At 45.5% G+C, this 15353-nt stretch overlaps 3 protein-coding genes across 3 annotated transcripts; 2 read left to right on the top strand and 1 right to left on the bottom strand.

Moving 5' to 3' along the window:
• Positions 1-1112: 1112 nt before the first annotated feature.
• V1516DRAFT_646807 (P-loop containing nucleoside triphosphate hydrolase protein) lies at positions 1113-5751 on the top strand. The gene is made up of 2 exons (XM_066920194.1): positions 1113-1668; positions 1723-5751. The coding sequence occupies exons 1-2, from the start codon at positions 1381-1383 to the stop codon at positions 5524-5526; spliced, it is 4092 nt and encodes a 1363-aa protein (XP_066778666.1). The 5' UTR covers positions 1113-1380; the 3' UTR covers positions 5527-5751.
• Positions 5724-7575, bottom strand: V1516DRAFT_670244 (general substrate transporter). Its single transcript, XM_066921324.1, has one exon. It carries the CDS (start codon positions 7505-7507, stop codon positions 5915-5917), a length of 1593 nt encoding a protein of 530 aa, XP_066778665.1. The 5' UTR covers positions 7508-7575; the 3' UTR covers positions 5724-5914.
• Positions 7576-14659: 7084 nt separating this feature from the next.
• Positions 14660-15350, top strand: V1516DRAFT_662465 (uncharacterized protein; the record flags this gene model as incomplete). Its single annotated transcript, XM_066920441.1, has 2 exons — positions 14660-14708; positions 14770-15350. 2 exons carry the CDS (start codon positions 14660-14662, stop codon positions 15348-15350), a joined length of 630 nt encoding a protein of 209 aa, XP_066778664.1.
• Positions 15351-15353: the final 3 nt, after the last annotated feature.

Raw genomic sequence — 15353 nt, 5'->3', positions numbered from 1 at the left:
GATTTGAAACGCTAAATGAGAAGTCTTAGATTGTGATATAACTACTATTCCTAATTGCTTGATTTGATAATAATTTTGAGTATAGAATTGATGCACCTTCTGGAAGGCGCCGTTATCTGATCTCGCTTTATAAAATGATGACCACTGAGACTGTAACATTAATAGAGTCCAGAATTATGGTATCATATTAGGTCTTGATTTAAGGGGAAAAGATTACATGGATATTATCAAAAATTAAGCAAGATTGACGCCCATGATTTGACAATACAAACTAAAATGCCAGAGGAGTAAGTCACTGAGAGCGTGCAATAACCTATTATGTTCTCGTATCAATTGGTCTCAGCTCAAATAAATATTGATATGATAATGTTAATGTTGAGCAGACAACTATTCACTGCCATGTGGATTCGTGCCACTAACAGTTTCGATAAACAGTTCGCTTCCTCCTCGGCGTTGATCTAGCGGTCTGGCTAACTATTCAATCTCGTTCAAGAGGACATTTTTGTTGCTGACTTTCTTCTATATTATGATCACTATTGCCCTCATGCTTACTTTGCGGCTCGCTTATTCTCCCCGCACGTTAATCCAGAGACAGCAGAATGAACAAAGTTGTTCGTTGTCGCCATCGGCACGGAGTTTTGCTTCAGTTCCATTCCGCCTCCGGGGAGTTGACTTGCGCCGCTAGCTCCTTCCCAACCAGTCAGCAAGGCTAAGAGACCTTGCACGGATCCAGCGGAACAAGCTGAGTTTGCTCCATTGTGCCCAGTTGCAGTGTTATTCGGATTTTACTGTTAATTTTGTCCTTTTTCTCCGTATCAATGGATGATGAGAGGAGTTAAGGAGACAGGGAAGAGCTATCCGGGTGTATCACGCTCCAATGTTCAATATTATTGTGTAGTAACAAAAGGTCTTAGATATTCCATTGGCTGATCTGAATATAAGCCAAAGTTAAGCACTGGAATATAACACAGTAAAATTCAGTGTTACGTAATCATAACTGGTAGATCAGAATTCTTATCTCGGGCGATGAGGCTTTCTTATCGCTGGTCCGGGCGGCCCCGGAACACCTTTGTGGGTTCGTTCCTCAGCAATCTTTTGCTATGAAATTTTGAGCAGAAAGAGAAGGTTAAAACAAAAAAGTTGACACGGACCTTAAATTTATATTGTAGTTTGAGTCATCGTTTTCGTATTCCGCACGCCGCTGTCCGCTTAGGTTCTCACTCTGCGGTCTCAATCTGGGAACATCTTGTCGGCTGGCCCGTCGTTGCTTCCTTACTAAATTCCCTCCTCCGCGACACTTTGTGCTGTTTTATAATTTTTGGTCTTCTCTAATCTTCGCCCTTTGATTTCTCTCGCTGTAGTCATTCGTCCAGGCGAAAAATGGCAGGCAACGAGAAGACAGAGATTTCTGAAAAGGTGACTCCTCAGTCAGAGGTCTCCCCTTTGATACCGTCCTCTGTTGGGCAATCGAAAGAATCTGTTCTTATCGATGAGTTCTCAGAATTGCCACCGTCAGAGGCCGCTATTCTGCGCGAGCAGGTCGTCTTCGAAGAACCCGAAGTCAACTTCATTGATCTCTTCAGATATGCAGACTCTTACGATAAGTTGCTCCTCATCATAGGTTTCTTTTCTTCTGTTGCTGAGGGATGCATGCGCCCCCTTATGACTGTATGTTATGTTCGTTCCGTTGGAATAAATACCAACTAACACCAAATAATTTAGATTGTTTTTGGTTTGATTACCGACACATTCGCGAATTACGCCCGTTACGTTCCGTACGATGACTTCTACTATGGCTCGAATCCTATCAATGGCACCGAATACGCTTTCAATTCTACCTTCTACAATGAGACTTCAGGTTCGACTTACTCGTACTTCAACGACTCGGCCACTTTTGACAATGGAACTTTCTATAACCCTTATGCTGAATATATAGATCCTGATTATTTCCAGCGTCAGGTTAATATGCTTTCCTTGTATTTTGTTTACATTGGTATTGCTGATGTCGCACTTTCGTACCTATCCACTTATCTCTTCATCGACCGTGGTGACGTGATTTCAGCCCGAATCCGCGAGAAGTATCTGGAGGCTACTCTTCGCCAAAATGTTGGTTACTTTGACAAAGTCGGCACCGGTGAGGTGACTTCACGTATCTCTGCGGATGCTATTTTGATCCAGGAAGGTATTTCAGAGAAAGTTGGCTATTGTATTGCCAATTTCTCGACGCTTATAGCCGGATTTATTGTCGGCATGATCCGGTCATATATTCTTGCGCTAATTCTTTCATCGATGTTGATTATGATGATGTTTAGTTTTTCGATGGGATCGCAGAGAATCAAACGTGCTATCCGTCGTTCATTGGCAGGTTATTCTGTAGGTGGAACCTTGGCTGAGGAAGTCCTTGCCAGCGTTCGCAATGTCCAGGCCTTTGGTATCCAGGAGCGACTTGCTGCTCAATACGACAAGTTCCTTGTTATTACGGAGAAGTATGGTATTCATGCGGGCCTTTGCCTTGGTGTTATGCATGGATTTACATGGTTAGGTATTTTTGGAGCCGATGCTATTGCATTCTTTGTTGCACCGACCTTCATTCTGCGTGGGACTTTGACCGTTGGTCGTGTTGTTACTGTTTTGTTGACTATCACCCATGGCGCTTTCGCCATGTCCCACATTGCTCCTCATTTCAAGGCTTTCACTGCTGCTACTGCTGCTGCGACCAAGATCTATTCTACGATTGACCGACCTTCTGCGATCGATTCGCAAAATGAGTCCGGCCTGAAACTTGAGAACCTTCAAGGTGAAATTGAGCTACATGACGTCAAGCTTATTTATCCCTCGCGTCCGAAGGTCGTCGTTATGGATGAATTCAATCTGAAGATCCCTGCAGGTAAAACCGTTGCTCTTGTGGGTGCGTCCGGTTCGGGCAAATCTACTATTGTTGGTTTGATTGAGCGATTTTACAAGCCAGTCAGAGGATATGTCACGCTGGATGGCCATGATATCTGCAATCTGAATTTACGATGGCTACGTAGCCAAATTTCGTTAGTTTCTCAGGAACCCACGCTGTTTTCTACCTCTGTCTACGAGAACGTCGAGCAAGGTCTGATTGGCTCTCCATATGAGCATTGCTCTCCTGCAGAGAAGAATGATCTTGTTATGGAAGCCTGCAAGCAAGCAAATGCGTATTCGTTCATTGTCAATCTTCCCGCTGGTTTTGATACTCAAGTCGGCGAACGAGGATTCTTGCTTTCCGGTGGTCAAAAGCAACGCATCGCAATTGCTCGTGCGATTGTTTCGAACCCTAAGATCTTGCTGCTTGACGAAGCTACTTCCGCTCTCGATACAAAGAGTGAAGGCATCGTTCAAGAAGCGCTCGACCGTGCGTCGAAAAATCGTACTACAATTGTCATTGCTCATCGCCTCTCGACCATCAAAGAAGCTGATCTAATTGTTGTCATGAGACGTGGAACCATCATCGAGCGCGGAACTCATAACGAGTTGCTAGCGAAGCAAGGTGAATACTACGAACTTGTTCAAGCCCAGCAGATTGAAAAAGAGAAGAAAGCAGCTCTTGGCCAAGATTCCAGCTCAGAAGCTGACTCGGATTCGATTGACGAAAAGGCAGTTTCCTCGGACTCCGAAGATAGTCTGACAAAGATCAAGACTAAAGTGACTGTTAAAGGAGTTTCTGATGATTCTTCTGAGGACATTGATGACCTGGAGGCACAGGCTCCTGTTGAGGTTCGTAAATATACTACGATGGAGCTTGTTCGATTCATATCAGGTTTGACCACAGTTGACAATCGATACTTGAATATTGGTATTGCTTGTTCCATTATCCAGGGTCTGTCTTATGTTGCGTTAGGAGAGTTCTATGGACATGCAGTTCAAAGTCTGCAGTTCGTATTTTCTGATCCCTCACGCTTGTATTCTGAGACTTATAAGTATGCCGGTCTGTTTATCTTTTTAGCTTTCTTGCTATTTTTTGCGTCCCTAGGTGCTGATGCATTCTACTCTTATGTTGCACAGCGCCTGATTCGCAGAATCCGATACCAAATGTTCCGCCACATGCTTCGGCAAGACATCTCATTTTTTGATCGTGATGAGAACACTACTGGTACTTTGACTATGTCTCTTGCTCGCGATGGTCAGTCAATTGACGGATTATCTGGCGCTACATTTGGACAAATCATGAACTCAATTTTCAATGTTATTGGCTCTGCTATCCTGGCGATCGTGGTTGCGTACAAGCTTGGTCTTGTTGCTGTTGCTTGTGTACCATTGATGGTAGTCTCTGGCTTTTTTAGATTTTGGGTTTTAACTAAAAACGAAGAGAGTATGAAAAAGTCTCATGAGGCCTCTGCTTCATATGCCTGTGAAGCGACGAGTGCGATAAAGACTGTTATTTCGCTTACCCGCGAGCAAGACGTTACGGAACATTACCGTAACACACTTGCTGGCCAAACTAAAAAATCTCGTCCCGCGTCCCGCAAATCTGCTATTTTGTATGCGTTTGCTCAAGGTATGCAATATTTCATCACCGCGTTAACTTTCTGGTGGGGAGGCACGTTACTTCGAATTCGTCAATACGGGCTTTTGGAGTTTTACATCACTTACATGGCTGTAATTTTCGGTGCTCAAGGAGCTGGAATAGTGTTTTCATTTGCCTCAGATATGGGTAAGGCTCGGCTTGCCGCCGAAAACGTCAAAACACTGTTTGACAGTGTTCCTGAGGTAGACTCTTGGTCTGAAGCTGGTAACGACCCCACTGATGTCAAGGGAGACGTCGAATTCAAGAATGTCGTGTTCAGATATCCAACTCGTCGAGCAGTACGTGTCTTGAATGGCTTGTCGCTCAAGATTAAACGGGGCCAGTATGTTGCTTTAGTGGGAGCATCTGGATGCGGGAAATCGACCACAATCGGACTGATTGAGAGTTTCTATCGACCGGATTCTGGCAGTATCATGCTTGATGGTGTCGATATCTCCACTCTCAATGTGAACTCCTATCGATCCAACATCGCTCTTGTGTCGCAGGAGCCAACGTTGTATGCAGGGAGTGTTCGATACAATGTGCAACTCGGAACTTCTGACGAGGATGTTTCAGACGAAGCAATTATCCGCGCCTGTAAACAAGCAAATATCCACGAATTTATCATGTCATTACCGGATGGATACGATACGCTGGTAGGATCTAAAGGTACATTGCTTTCAGGTGGCCAGAAACAGCGCATCGCAATCGCTCGTGCGCTTATTCGGCAACCCAAGATTTTACTTCTCGATGAAGCGACTTCTGCGCTCGATTCTGAATCTGAGAAGATCGTCCAAGCTGCGCTCGATCAAGCTTCCAAGGGTCGAACGACTATTGCCATTGCCCATCGCTTATCCACTATTCAAAATGCAGACATTATCTACGTGTTTGATGGAGGTGTCGTTGTCGAAGCTGGATCTCATCAGGAACTCCTCGCGAAACGTGGAAAGTACTATGAACTTGTTCAAATGCAAGCTCTGGAATCTCTTCAATGATTTGAAATTGTTAATTGTTTATTGTTTTAATGTAGCGGTAGTTGTGTTCAGTATGGTTTTTGTGTTTCGTTTGCTTCATTCCCTGCATATATATACATTCATTTGAACCGATATTTTTTTTTGTATACATTTCTTTCTTTTCGTTATTATTCTGAAACTGATTACTGTGAACATTAGGAGAGGTAGAATTTAAAAGATGAATTAAATATAAATTTAAATTAGTAATCATAAGTAAATTATGAATATGCTAGAAGTACAATACAACACAAACCATAGACTAGGTTCAAATACAGTCCAAATCCAAAAAGCAACCCGTACAACTAACTATTAATGATTAATAAACAACATAAACAGAAAAAATATAGCTTTTAGACTCATATCCCTTCCTTTACAAGTGCGCAGCATTATCTTCTGGCTTTTCGTTGTTAGAATTGGCAGTTGCAACTGGACCCATTTCATTATGTTCGATTTCAGCAGCCTTATCGTTTTTAGAAGTGAGATCTCTGTTTGCAGCAAGCTCAGTAACATCAATGTTCGCAGATTTCCACGGCTTGATGTTTTCTTCCCAGATAATATCGACCTCTTCGAGAGTCTTTCCCTTAGTTTCGGGCATGAGGAAGAACACGTGAATTGCCATAACTATACAGAAAACAGCGAAAATTAAAAATGTTTTCCACTGAATATTTTGAAACGCAGGTGGTGTGAAGAAAGCAATACCAAAGTTGAAAATCCAGTTGCATGCACCAGTAACACCGACAGCCATGGCACGTTGCTTCATGGGGAATATTTCAGAGACGTAGATCCAGATACCAGGACCCCAAGTGGACGCGAAAGATGCGACGAACAAATAATTGCAGGCAATGATTGCCTTTGCCGCTGTCTTGTTGGGTACGGTCCATCGAATACCGGTGTTGCCGTTGACTTCTGGGACCCAGTGGCCGTAGTTAGCCATCAGTCCGGACACAGCAAAGAGCCAAGCAGCCATGAGAATAGCACCGAAAATCAAAAGTGGTCGGCGACCCCAGGTATCGATCCAGAGTAAAGCAGGAATAGTCATAACGACATTAATAACATATTGAATCGACGAAGAGACAAGACCTGTATTACCAGTGTATCCAGCCATGGCAAATGTATACACAACATAGTACATCATGACGTTCATACCAGTAAGCTGCTGCCAGATCTGAGCCGAACAGCCAACAAAAGTACGCAGACGTGAGCCCTTTTTGAAAAGATCAAAGAAAGTAACATCCTTCGACAACTGCTCGATACGAACAGCTTCACGCAGCTCCTGGATTTCAATATCAATGGCCTCCCGTACTGCTTCGGAGTTTCCTCTGTTCTGAACGTGGTTGATAATATTAATAGCCTCCTCCCAACGATCCTTAGATGCAAGCCAACGAGGAGATTCCGGAAGAAAGACTAAGCCAGCGCAGAGAATGGCACCAGGAATCATCTGGATACCCCAGGCAGTACGGAACGAAGCATTTCCTTCGAGGAAGGTGCAGCCATATGAGATATAAAACATAATCATAATACCCCAGGTGACAGACCATTGAAACAGACCAACAAGACGACCTCGGATATTCTTGGGACTGAGCTCAGAAATGTAAACGGGAACCTGAGAAGAAGCAATACCAATGGCAAGACCTGCGATGAAACGACCAATGACTAACTGAGCCAGGTCACGGACGGAGCATTGGATAGCAGTACCAATGACCCAGACAGCACCAGAGAACTGAATGCAATAGCGTCTTCCGATTCTGTCGGAGACAGCACCAGCAATTAGCGAACCGCAAAAGGAGCCACCAGCCATAGATGCGGTGATACCACCTTGTCGAGTCGAGCCGGGATAGTTAAAGAACTTTCTGTAGGCATCATTGTCAACAAAGGCGGAGATGGAAGAAATATCGAAGCCAAACAGCATACCACCAATGGTGGATATGAAGGCAACGAAGTAAGGATTGTAAATTGTATACATGACAAGAAGACGTGTATGAGAAACGTGTACGAAGGTAGGTAGAGCTAAGAGAAACTGAAAAAAAAATCTGGGGAGGGGCGACGGATGTGGGAGTTATATAGAAAAATGTCAGTAGATGAATGGGCGAACTGGACGAGTCGGCCGTTGAACATTACGAGGCGGCTAAGCTCGTGGTGGTAGACAATCTGGATTTGGCCTCGGCCAGGAACATTCATCGGAGCTCTAAGCTGTACGGCTACAATACGTGGGCGCTGCTCGTGTGGCAGCACTGGCAGCACTGGCAGCATCGGCGGCAGCAAAAGTGGTGTGGAGTAAAGTTTTGTCTCGAGTTTTTGGTCTCTCTTCTAGGGTTGGTTTGCGGGGTCAACTGGGGGATTGGAGAAACGCTCTGGGGTCCCGAGACGCGGGGAGAAAGGGGGACTGTCTGAAAATGGAAAGCAAGATTCGAGGAGAAGGCGGGACCGCGGGGATTCTCTGGAGGAAGGAGATGTCGTCGCGGATCGCAGGACGAACTACGAATCAAAACACGAAATTTGCCGACGAAAAAGGAAGAGGCAGGACAGAGGATGCTGTCTCCAAATTGAATTCAACGACACGGAGGCGACGATGAACGTGCGGTTAAACGCGGCCGACGGAAGAGACAAAGACCTGTCATGTGATAAGTGGAGGCTGCTGGGGACACAGGCGATGGGACGGCGCTTAGAAGATCATCTGCGCAACCCAAGGTACTGGAGACTAACCGGAAACGGAAATATCAAGCCTTAGGCTGCGGGCAATTTGCGGAATTACTTTGATGCGATGACCGAGTGGAGAAGAGCAGCGTTTAAGTGATTAGTGCTGGCAGACTGCAACCTAACGGACGTAGATATCGGAGTGAAAGATTGTGTTCACGAGTACGTTATCAGTAGCAAAGATAATCTGCAGAAAGACCGCACAAATGTTGGATTGTTCAGACTGTTAGGAAGCGCGTGTGGTGAGAACTGGAAAGTGGTCGCCGATTGTTTTCCTTAGACGGCCTCCAGTGTAATGGAAAAGCGAGAGTTGCGTTAGCACATGCCGTCACAACACACGACTGGCACAGTAGATCCACTTCGCTGGCTGGCCAATTCGAGCAACGTTCCGTCATTGATTTTTTTTTTTTCGCACCGATTCCTACCTCCCAGGCGCTTCGTGACCGAAAACAGGTTTTGCTCGCCCAGCGCGGTAAAAACAAAGTTGTAGCAGGGTCTCGCACGATCATAGCTAACCCTAATTCCACCGGATGACGTCAATGAAAGCAGAAGTCTACCCGCCACTTTGGTGCGCGCTTGCGCTTCTCTGGTTCACCTGACCAGCTTGCTGCATGGGGGAAGGGTTTTGTCTCATTCCAAAGATCTGGCTGGTCTCGTATTTATCGTCCTGGCGCTACTTCTGTCTCGTCGGAAGCAGTAAACGATCGTCCGATCATCGGCCGATCTGTCTATGCGGTTGCTATTCCGGAGTGCTTATGCAATAATTAGGCTCTGTTTTGTAAGATTTTAGGATTTTCTATTTAGATTTGTACATAATTGAGCAACGATAAAATTACTTAGTCGTTCCGAATTTCAGTGCAGTGCAGCAGTGAATTTGGACGGCCAATCCAGTTCACGTTCAAACGTTAAGCTTCTTTGGACAATTTATAACCCAGCTCGTCGAGGGCTTGAGGGTGTCTTGTCGTTTGCTGGCTGCGCTAAACGATACCGAGAATTGAAATAGTCGCGCGAGCCATATTCGTTGCTTCGCTTTTCATCGGCTCCGTGTGTACGCCATAGTCGCGGACCAAATGTTTAAAATTCCGGGGTAAAATATGTATATAGTTTCGTACAAGTCGGACAATAATCGGATAATAATCGGATAGCAATCGCACAATCAACCAGGAGGACATTTACTGTCTCTGCTATTTTTATGTTATCGGAATACCCGATCAATCTTTGAATGTCGGGAGATATTGTTCTACACAAAATGTGTGAGTGGCAGTCAAGGCACGATGGACTTTGACTGTATACGTAAAAATTTGTAAAATTTTAATTAGATTTCTTCTGATGTAGATTAAGTGCTTTATTCGACAACCTGACCTTCATATTTGACAAATTGCTTCTACTTATCAGGTTGTGAGCTCGTGACTTTTCTCCGACTTACTAGTTGACTGTGACACCTATTGGATTTGTGTATTGAAGATGATCAAACATTATTCCACCTGGTAGACTCTGAATGGTAGCATGGCATGACTCAGTATATCTAGATTTATTGGCATATTAAATTAATTCGAAATTTTGAACGGATAGACAGGTCTATTGTTGTACGGGCTCTTTATACAATTGAAATATTGAGGGGAGCAGAGACAGCATAAACATTTGCAGCCGCAGCACAATATCCAATTAGACATTTATTGTGTTTGCCAACCTGAGAATCATGTGCACTTATGTGAGCATGACAGGGCGATCCCTCTAGGTCGTATGACAAACGTAAAGGCTTATATGTTTCAAGGAACTGAGATTTCTAGTAAAATTTCTGTTTTCACCGAGTGAAACGTCCTGCTAGCTTTACCCGAAGCAGCCTAAAACAATGAAAGGACTATTGCTCTCATTCAGCCGCTAGTTTCAAAGACCAGTCCAAGGAGTTGGTTGGCAAGATAGACGTCTGTTCGGCGATAAGAGACGGGAAATTCCATGTTTCTGTGATATCTCTATCAGCAACGACAGCATATGGTCAATTTGACACTGCTTGTAGATCAAATACTTCGGATTTGCAAATATGTGATATATTCTGAAGGTAACCAAAATCTCATAGTTGTTCTTTCAGTATTCTGATCGTTCTCAAGCAGCTATTATCAAAAAAATTAGTGAAGAGTCGGCCGAAGTTCGGTCGATGGTTGACGGCAAATGTGCTATCTACAATTATGACGTAGAACTCGCGCATCGAGTCCATGAAACGTCGTTCGACTTCTCTGGTGAGAATCTAAATTAATATGCTGAAGCTGAGGTTCAGGCATGCGCATTAATGTTAAAATCGGCTTAATCGGTTATATCTGATTCATTCGACTCATGGCCTGACACTGTGTTTATTCGTTTATTTTGTCGTTTACATGGCAATTCGATAAACCATCTGAGCCAGTTAAGTCAGCTGCCGTAGATGAAACATGTCACAGATGCGTACGGTCTTGATCTAGTCATGTGAGCTCTATTGTTCCTTGTAGAAAAATATCCTATTGTCAAGATATTCTGACTCTTCGGGTATGAATGGACGATCCCACAAAGCTCTGAGATAATCACAGGCTATACCTCATTGTAATAATAGTCCAGATTGCAATAAACAGAAAACCGGGCTGTTGCGCAAGAGACTTCTGCTTGGTATATCGATTCACGGCCAGTAAGCTGCACATGTGACGTAGAGGTCAAATAATGAGATCAGAGATTTAAGTGCAATCTTGATCTCAATAGTTGATGTTGTTCATTTTACTATCAAAAGGAACTACAAAAAAACTGTGTTCTAGGACTGTGCTACTCAGGACGATTTACAAATTTGAATCAATATTGAGTCGCAGTTCCAACATAATCATAATCAGACAGAGTTTAGAGATCCCTTTGGGGCTGTCAAGACACTTTTCAGAAATATGACACTTAAGGGACAGTAAAGCAGGGACTCCAAAGATGTCTAAACGGCAATAACTAATACCAAATTAATAAATGGAGCACAGAGTAGTCATGTTGAAGCCGATTGGTCGATCCGACATTATTATGACTGGCAAATCAGGGTCGTAGAGGTCGTGTTGGACCAATAACAGCACAACCTATGAGACAAGGGATGCGAGTCGAAATCATTTACCGAATTCACGAATATTTATTTTAGTTTGACTTGAAGACCAGCGGCGAGTCTCTGAGACCGAGCAGAGAAATTGTGTGCAATAAGAAGTCTTGGAGAAGTTTAGCCAGTGGAATCTCCCGCGGTAGACCAGTGAGGGGGTTTAGGTGGATGACAAGTCAAAGGGCCATCCGAATTTCACAGGGTGTTGCTGCACAACGAGATGCATAACTTTTGAACGTACATGTTATGACAGGCCGAAAGAACGTCTAAAAGTGCACAACCGGAAGTCGGCCCTTGCTATTGACAATTGCGTGGCGCTGGTCCTGATTAGTGTGCTTTCGTTGCTAGCATGGACTGAGAAATCCGGGCAGTAGTGAGATGAGGGTCCTGAACGAACAGAGGACGAAGACTACGAAAAATGGCAAATACTGACAGATAGCAGGGATTGCACGACACGAGAAAGAATATTTGCAGATACTCAGATGCTCGTAGCAATCTCTACGTTGGCAGCAATATAGCAGTAATATGGTAATAGAAGCGCGGCCATGCAGATGTGGATTCATCGTGTGCTTGGTAAAGTCTAATATGAGTGCAGCGTTCCATGAATGCCAAAAAATGAGGGCCCACGAAGGTGGGAAATCACTGCACAGAACAAGTAATCTGTCTGGATCGTAAGGAGAAGAATGTTTCCAGCTCGAGCATTGGAAGTGACGAGAGATTAGAGTTTTCAATAAACTTTCCCCTGACGGTCTTCTGAGTGCGGAGAAGAAACGCTTGCTTGACTGGAGCAGTACGGGGGCATTCTATGACGGACCAGCGAAGAGCAGGACAATGAAGGGGTTGAAATGCAAAATTGGAGATGTTATTAATATTTCAGGATTCTTTCACAGAATTGCGGTCGAATCCATGACCTCCGTAGCTCAAACAGCCTACAGTTCTTAGACTGCTGGCCACCTCTGACAGCGCTGCCAGAAATATCGCGCATGCTGCATTATGGTACAGTGCCTGCCAAGCCCAGATGAGCGAAAGGCCAGGCCCTAGTCAGCGAGGAATGGTGTGGCAGAGAACAAGTACGTCCACAGACTAGTGGGAAAATAGTCAAACTGGTTGCACTAGAGACACCGCGGCGCAAGGAGCGCAGGGTAAACAAAGTAAATATCGTAACTGACGTTAATGTATGCAATTTTAGCTTGAACTAGTTATAGGGTCTTGGGTCCGGCAGACTAGAAACTGATTATGAGTTGGCGAGGACATATTGAGTGCATATTGACGATGAACTGTCGGCACCAGCGACGAGACATATAGGAGTGCGATGGCAGACAGCGAAAAAGGAGACAGACAGCAAGGTGGTGAAATATATTAATTACGGTGGCATAACTCTGTTAATTTTGGACAATCAGGCAAGGTGGCCGCTGGATAGGTGATTTATGCATGTTGTGGACAACATCTGATGCGCGTTATAGAGATGTAGAGATGTCAACACAGGACGAGCCTCCAAGAAGCTAGGAATGAGCTAAATCAACGAGAAGAGAGATGTGTGTTTTGTTTGATCACAACCAAGTGGATTGATCTGAAGTATCTGTGAAGTATCTGATGAATCGGATGAATCGGGAAAGACATCGCAGAATATCCGGACGGTCCGTAGTGAACGACCGCCAGAGGATAATGGCCGTCGCGGTGGCTTTGGCTGGGCAAACTTAACAAACTAAACACGTGGCATCCGGCGTATTCAGGAGACCGTAGTGGAGATTAAGGTGGAAGAGAACGAGACTCCTATCTGTCGGCACTTATGCAGCACGATCGAGCGTATTGCGCAGAGTTCCAGCACGTTACACTATAACTATAGACAATTCTCAGTCGCGGCCAGTCAGCGGAGTTTAAAAAGCTGGTTGTAGAGCGAGCACGATTGTACGAAAGAGAAGTCCAGGAGAGCAAGAGACGTCAGCACTAAATGGTTCCAGATCATAATCTTGAAATCTTTCTAGAACGACACATTCACAACGAACGGCCTGCTGTACAGTTGTGTGATCGGTGACGGACTGTGTGGTCGGGTCACTGGCTGAAGACGCCAGTTAGTGACGCCAGATAGTGGTGGTCGCCGCCGATCGTTGGTTTGCACGGCTGGATGCCCTTCTCTCCACTGACCCCGTGTCTGTCTCTGTGTCCCTTCCTTGGGCCCCAGTTCCCCCTCTGCGCCCCAGATGACACAACCTTGTAAATGAATGTTTGCGCCACACACGGACGATCGCCGTCGCCGTTGCTGTTGCTGGTGCAACTGGTTTCAGTTCAGGGATCGCTCAGCTTCCTCGGCCCAGCAGCTGGCTTCCCAGTAGACGGCGCGTCTCGCTCGCCTGGACGACATCCCAGTCGCTCTCCGGCCGCTATTGCGTGCCTACTCGCAACAGCAGACGCATGTTGTGTCATTCAATCTACTCAATTGGCTTCGTCATCGTCATCCACACGTTTCTTGGGCCAATTGCGTCTGTTGTCGCGAATCTGGACAGTCAGGCCTGAGGTTGAGCCCCGGTCAAAAGACGTAAGTGAGCAGGCGGATCAGATCGGGGCAGTCAGCCACGATTGCTGCCCCGGACGGACAACTGACAATCTGACGAAAAGACAATTCCAGAGCAATCTTGCGACACGTACTTGCTCCAAATGCACTTCCAAATGCGCTCTAGATTCGTTCAATTGCAGCTGCAATTGGAATCGCAATATCGTAGGAATAAAATCGCTGCTTTGACCTTACACTTCGCCCTAAAATATACGCTCTCTCAACTGTAGTTCCCGGTCTCGTTCCTGGAAATCCCATCCTCAAACGGCCTACGGCTCAAAACCAATACTAGCTTTCTTTCACTGTCCATTCAACACTCACACGCGCGGCATTCCCTTCCCCCCTCTACCCCCTTTGTCAATTCCAACCAGTTCAGGCCAGCACTAAGGCACGCGAAAACGAAACCGAAACAACAGACACAATCAACGACGGCACACTCGCGCCTCGTCCTCTGGCACGTCTCCTCTCCTTCACAAACAAACAAAACCCAAATTCAAAAAAATTCAAAAAACGAACCCAAACGAAACCAAGCTCGGATTCGACCTGCTCGATCGAAAATGAAACCCACCTTCGCTGCCACTACCATTTCTCTAGATCGAAGGTTTGCCGTGCCCGTCTCGTTGCCGTGTGGGCAGATCGCTTGCATATAAATATGGCCTTCCTGCTCCTTCCATCTCCAGTCTTCTTGTCCTTCTTCTTTTTCTCCTCCTAACACACTCTCTCAGGTCACTTTAGCCTAACTTCCCTTTATCTTCTCCTACCCTTATTATATCGTAACAATGGGTCTCTTCGGTGGTAACGACGACGACGACAACAACAGACGCGGAGGTATGAAGTTGTCGTTTTACTAATGATCTGATCTGATCGGTCGTCTAACTGACTAATGTAGGAAACGACTCTTCCTTCGGTGGATCTGATGATTCCTCTTACGGATCTTCTGGCCGTGGCGGCGACTCCTATGGCTCCGGTAACGACTCGTATGGATCTGGAAACAAGGGTGGAGATTCTTACGGATCTGGCAACAATGATTCCTACGGCTCTTCTGGCCGGGGAGGTGATTCGTATGGATCCAGCGACAACAATGACTCGTTTGGTTCTTCCGGCCGAGGCGGTGATTCCTATGGCTCCAGCAACGACTCGTATGGATCTGGAAACAAGGGTGGAGATTCTTACGGATCTGGCAACAATGATTCCTACGGATCCTCTGGTCGAGGAGGAGATTCCTATGGATCTGGCAACAATGATTCTTACGGGTCATCTGGCCGCGGAGGCGACTCTTTCGGAGGATCTAACGACAACAGTGATTCATACGGCTCTTCTGGACGAGGAGGAGACTCCTATGGATCTGGCAACAATGATTCCTACGGATCCTCTGGCCGAGGAGGAGATTCTTATGGCTCCGGTAATGACTCGTATGGATCTGGCAACCAGGGCGGAGATTCTTATGGATCTGGAAACCGTGACTACTAAAAC

Source organism: Lipomyces oligophaga (genome assembly GCF_038497815.1).
Source record: "Lipomyces oligophaga strain CBS 7107 unplaced genomic scaffold V1516scaffold_2, whole genome shotgun sequence".
In the NCBI taxonomy this organism is placed as follows: domain Eukaryota; kingdom Fungi; phylum Ascomycota; class Lipomycetes; order Lipomycetales; family Lipomycetaceae; genus Lipomyces; species [Lipomyces] oligophaga.
Note: the sequence above shows the minus strand (reverse complement) of the source record. Positions and strands in the feature narration are given on the sequence as shown.

What these genes read in the sequence shown, in the direction of transcription:
- V1516DRAFT_646807 (XM_066920194.1), top strand. Translation starts at nt 1,381, where the DNA reads ATGGCAGGCAACGAGAAGACAGAGATTTCTGAAAAGGTGACTCCTCAG. An exon ending in GCATGCGCCCCCTTATGACT is followed by an intron (nt 1,669 to 1,722) that starts GTATGTTATGTT and finishes CAAATAATTTAG; the next exon opens with ATTGTTTTTGGTTTGATTAC.
- V1516DRAFT_670244 (XM_066921324.1), bottom strand. Translation starts at nt 7,507, where the DNA reads ATGTATACAATTTACAATCCTTACTTCGTTGCCTTCATATCCACCATT.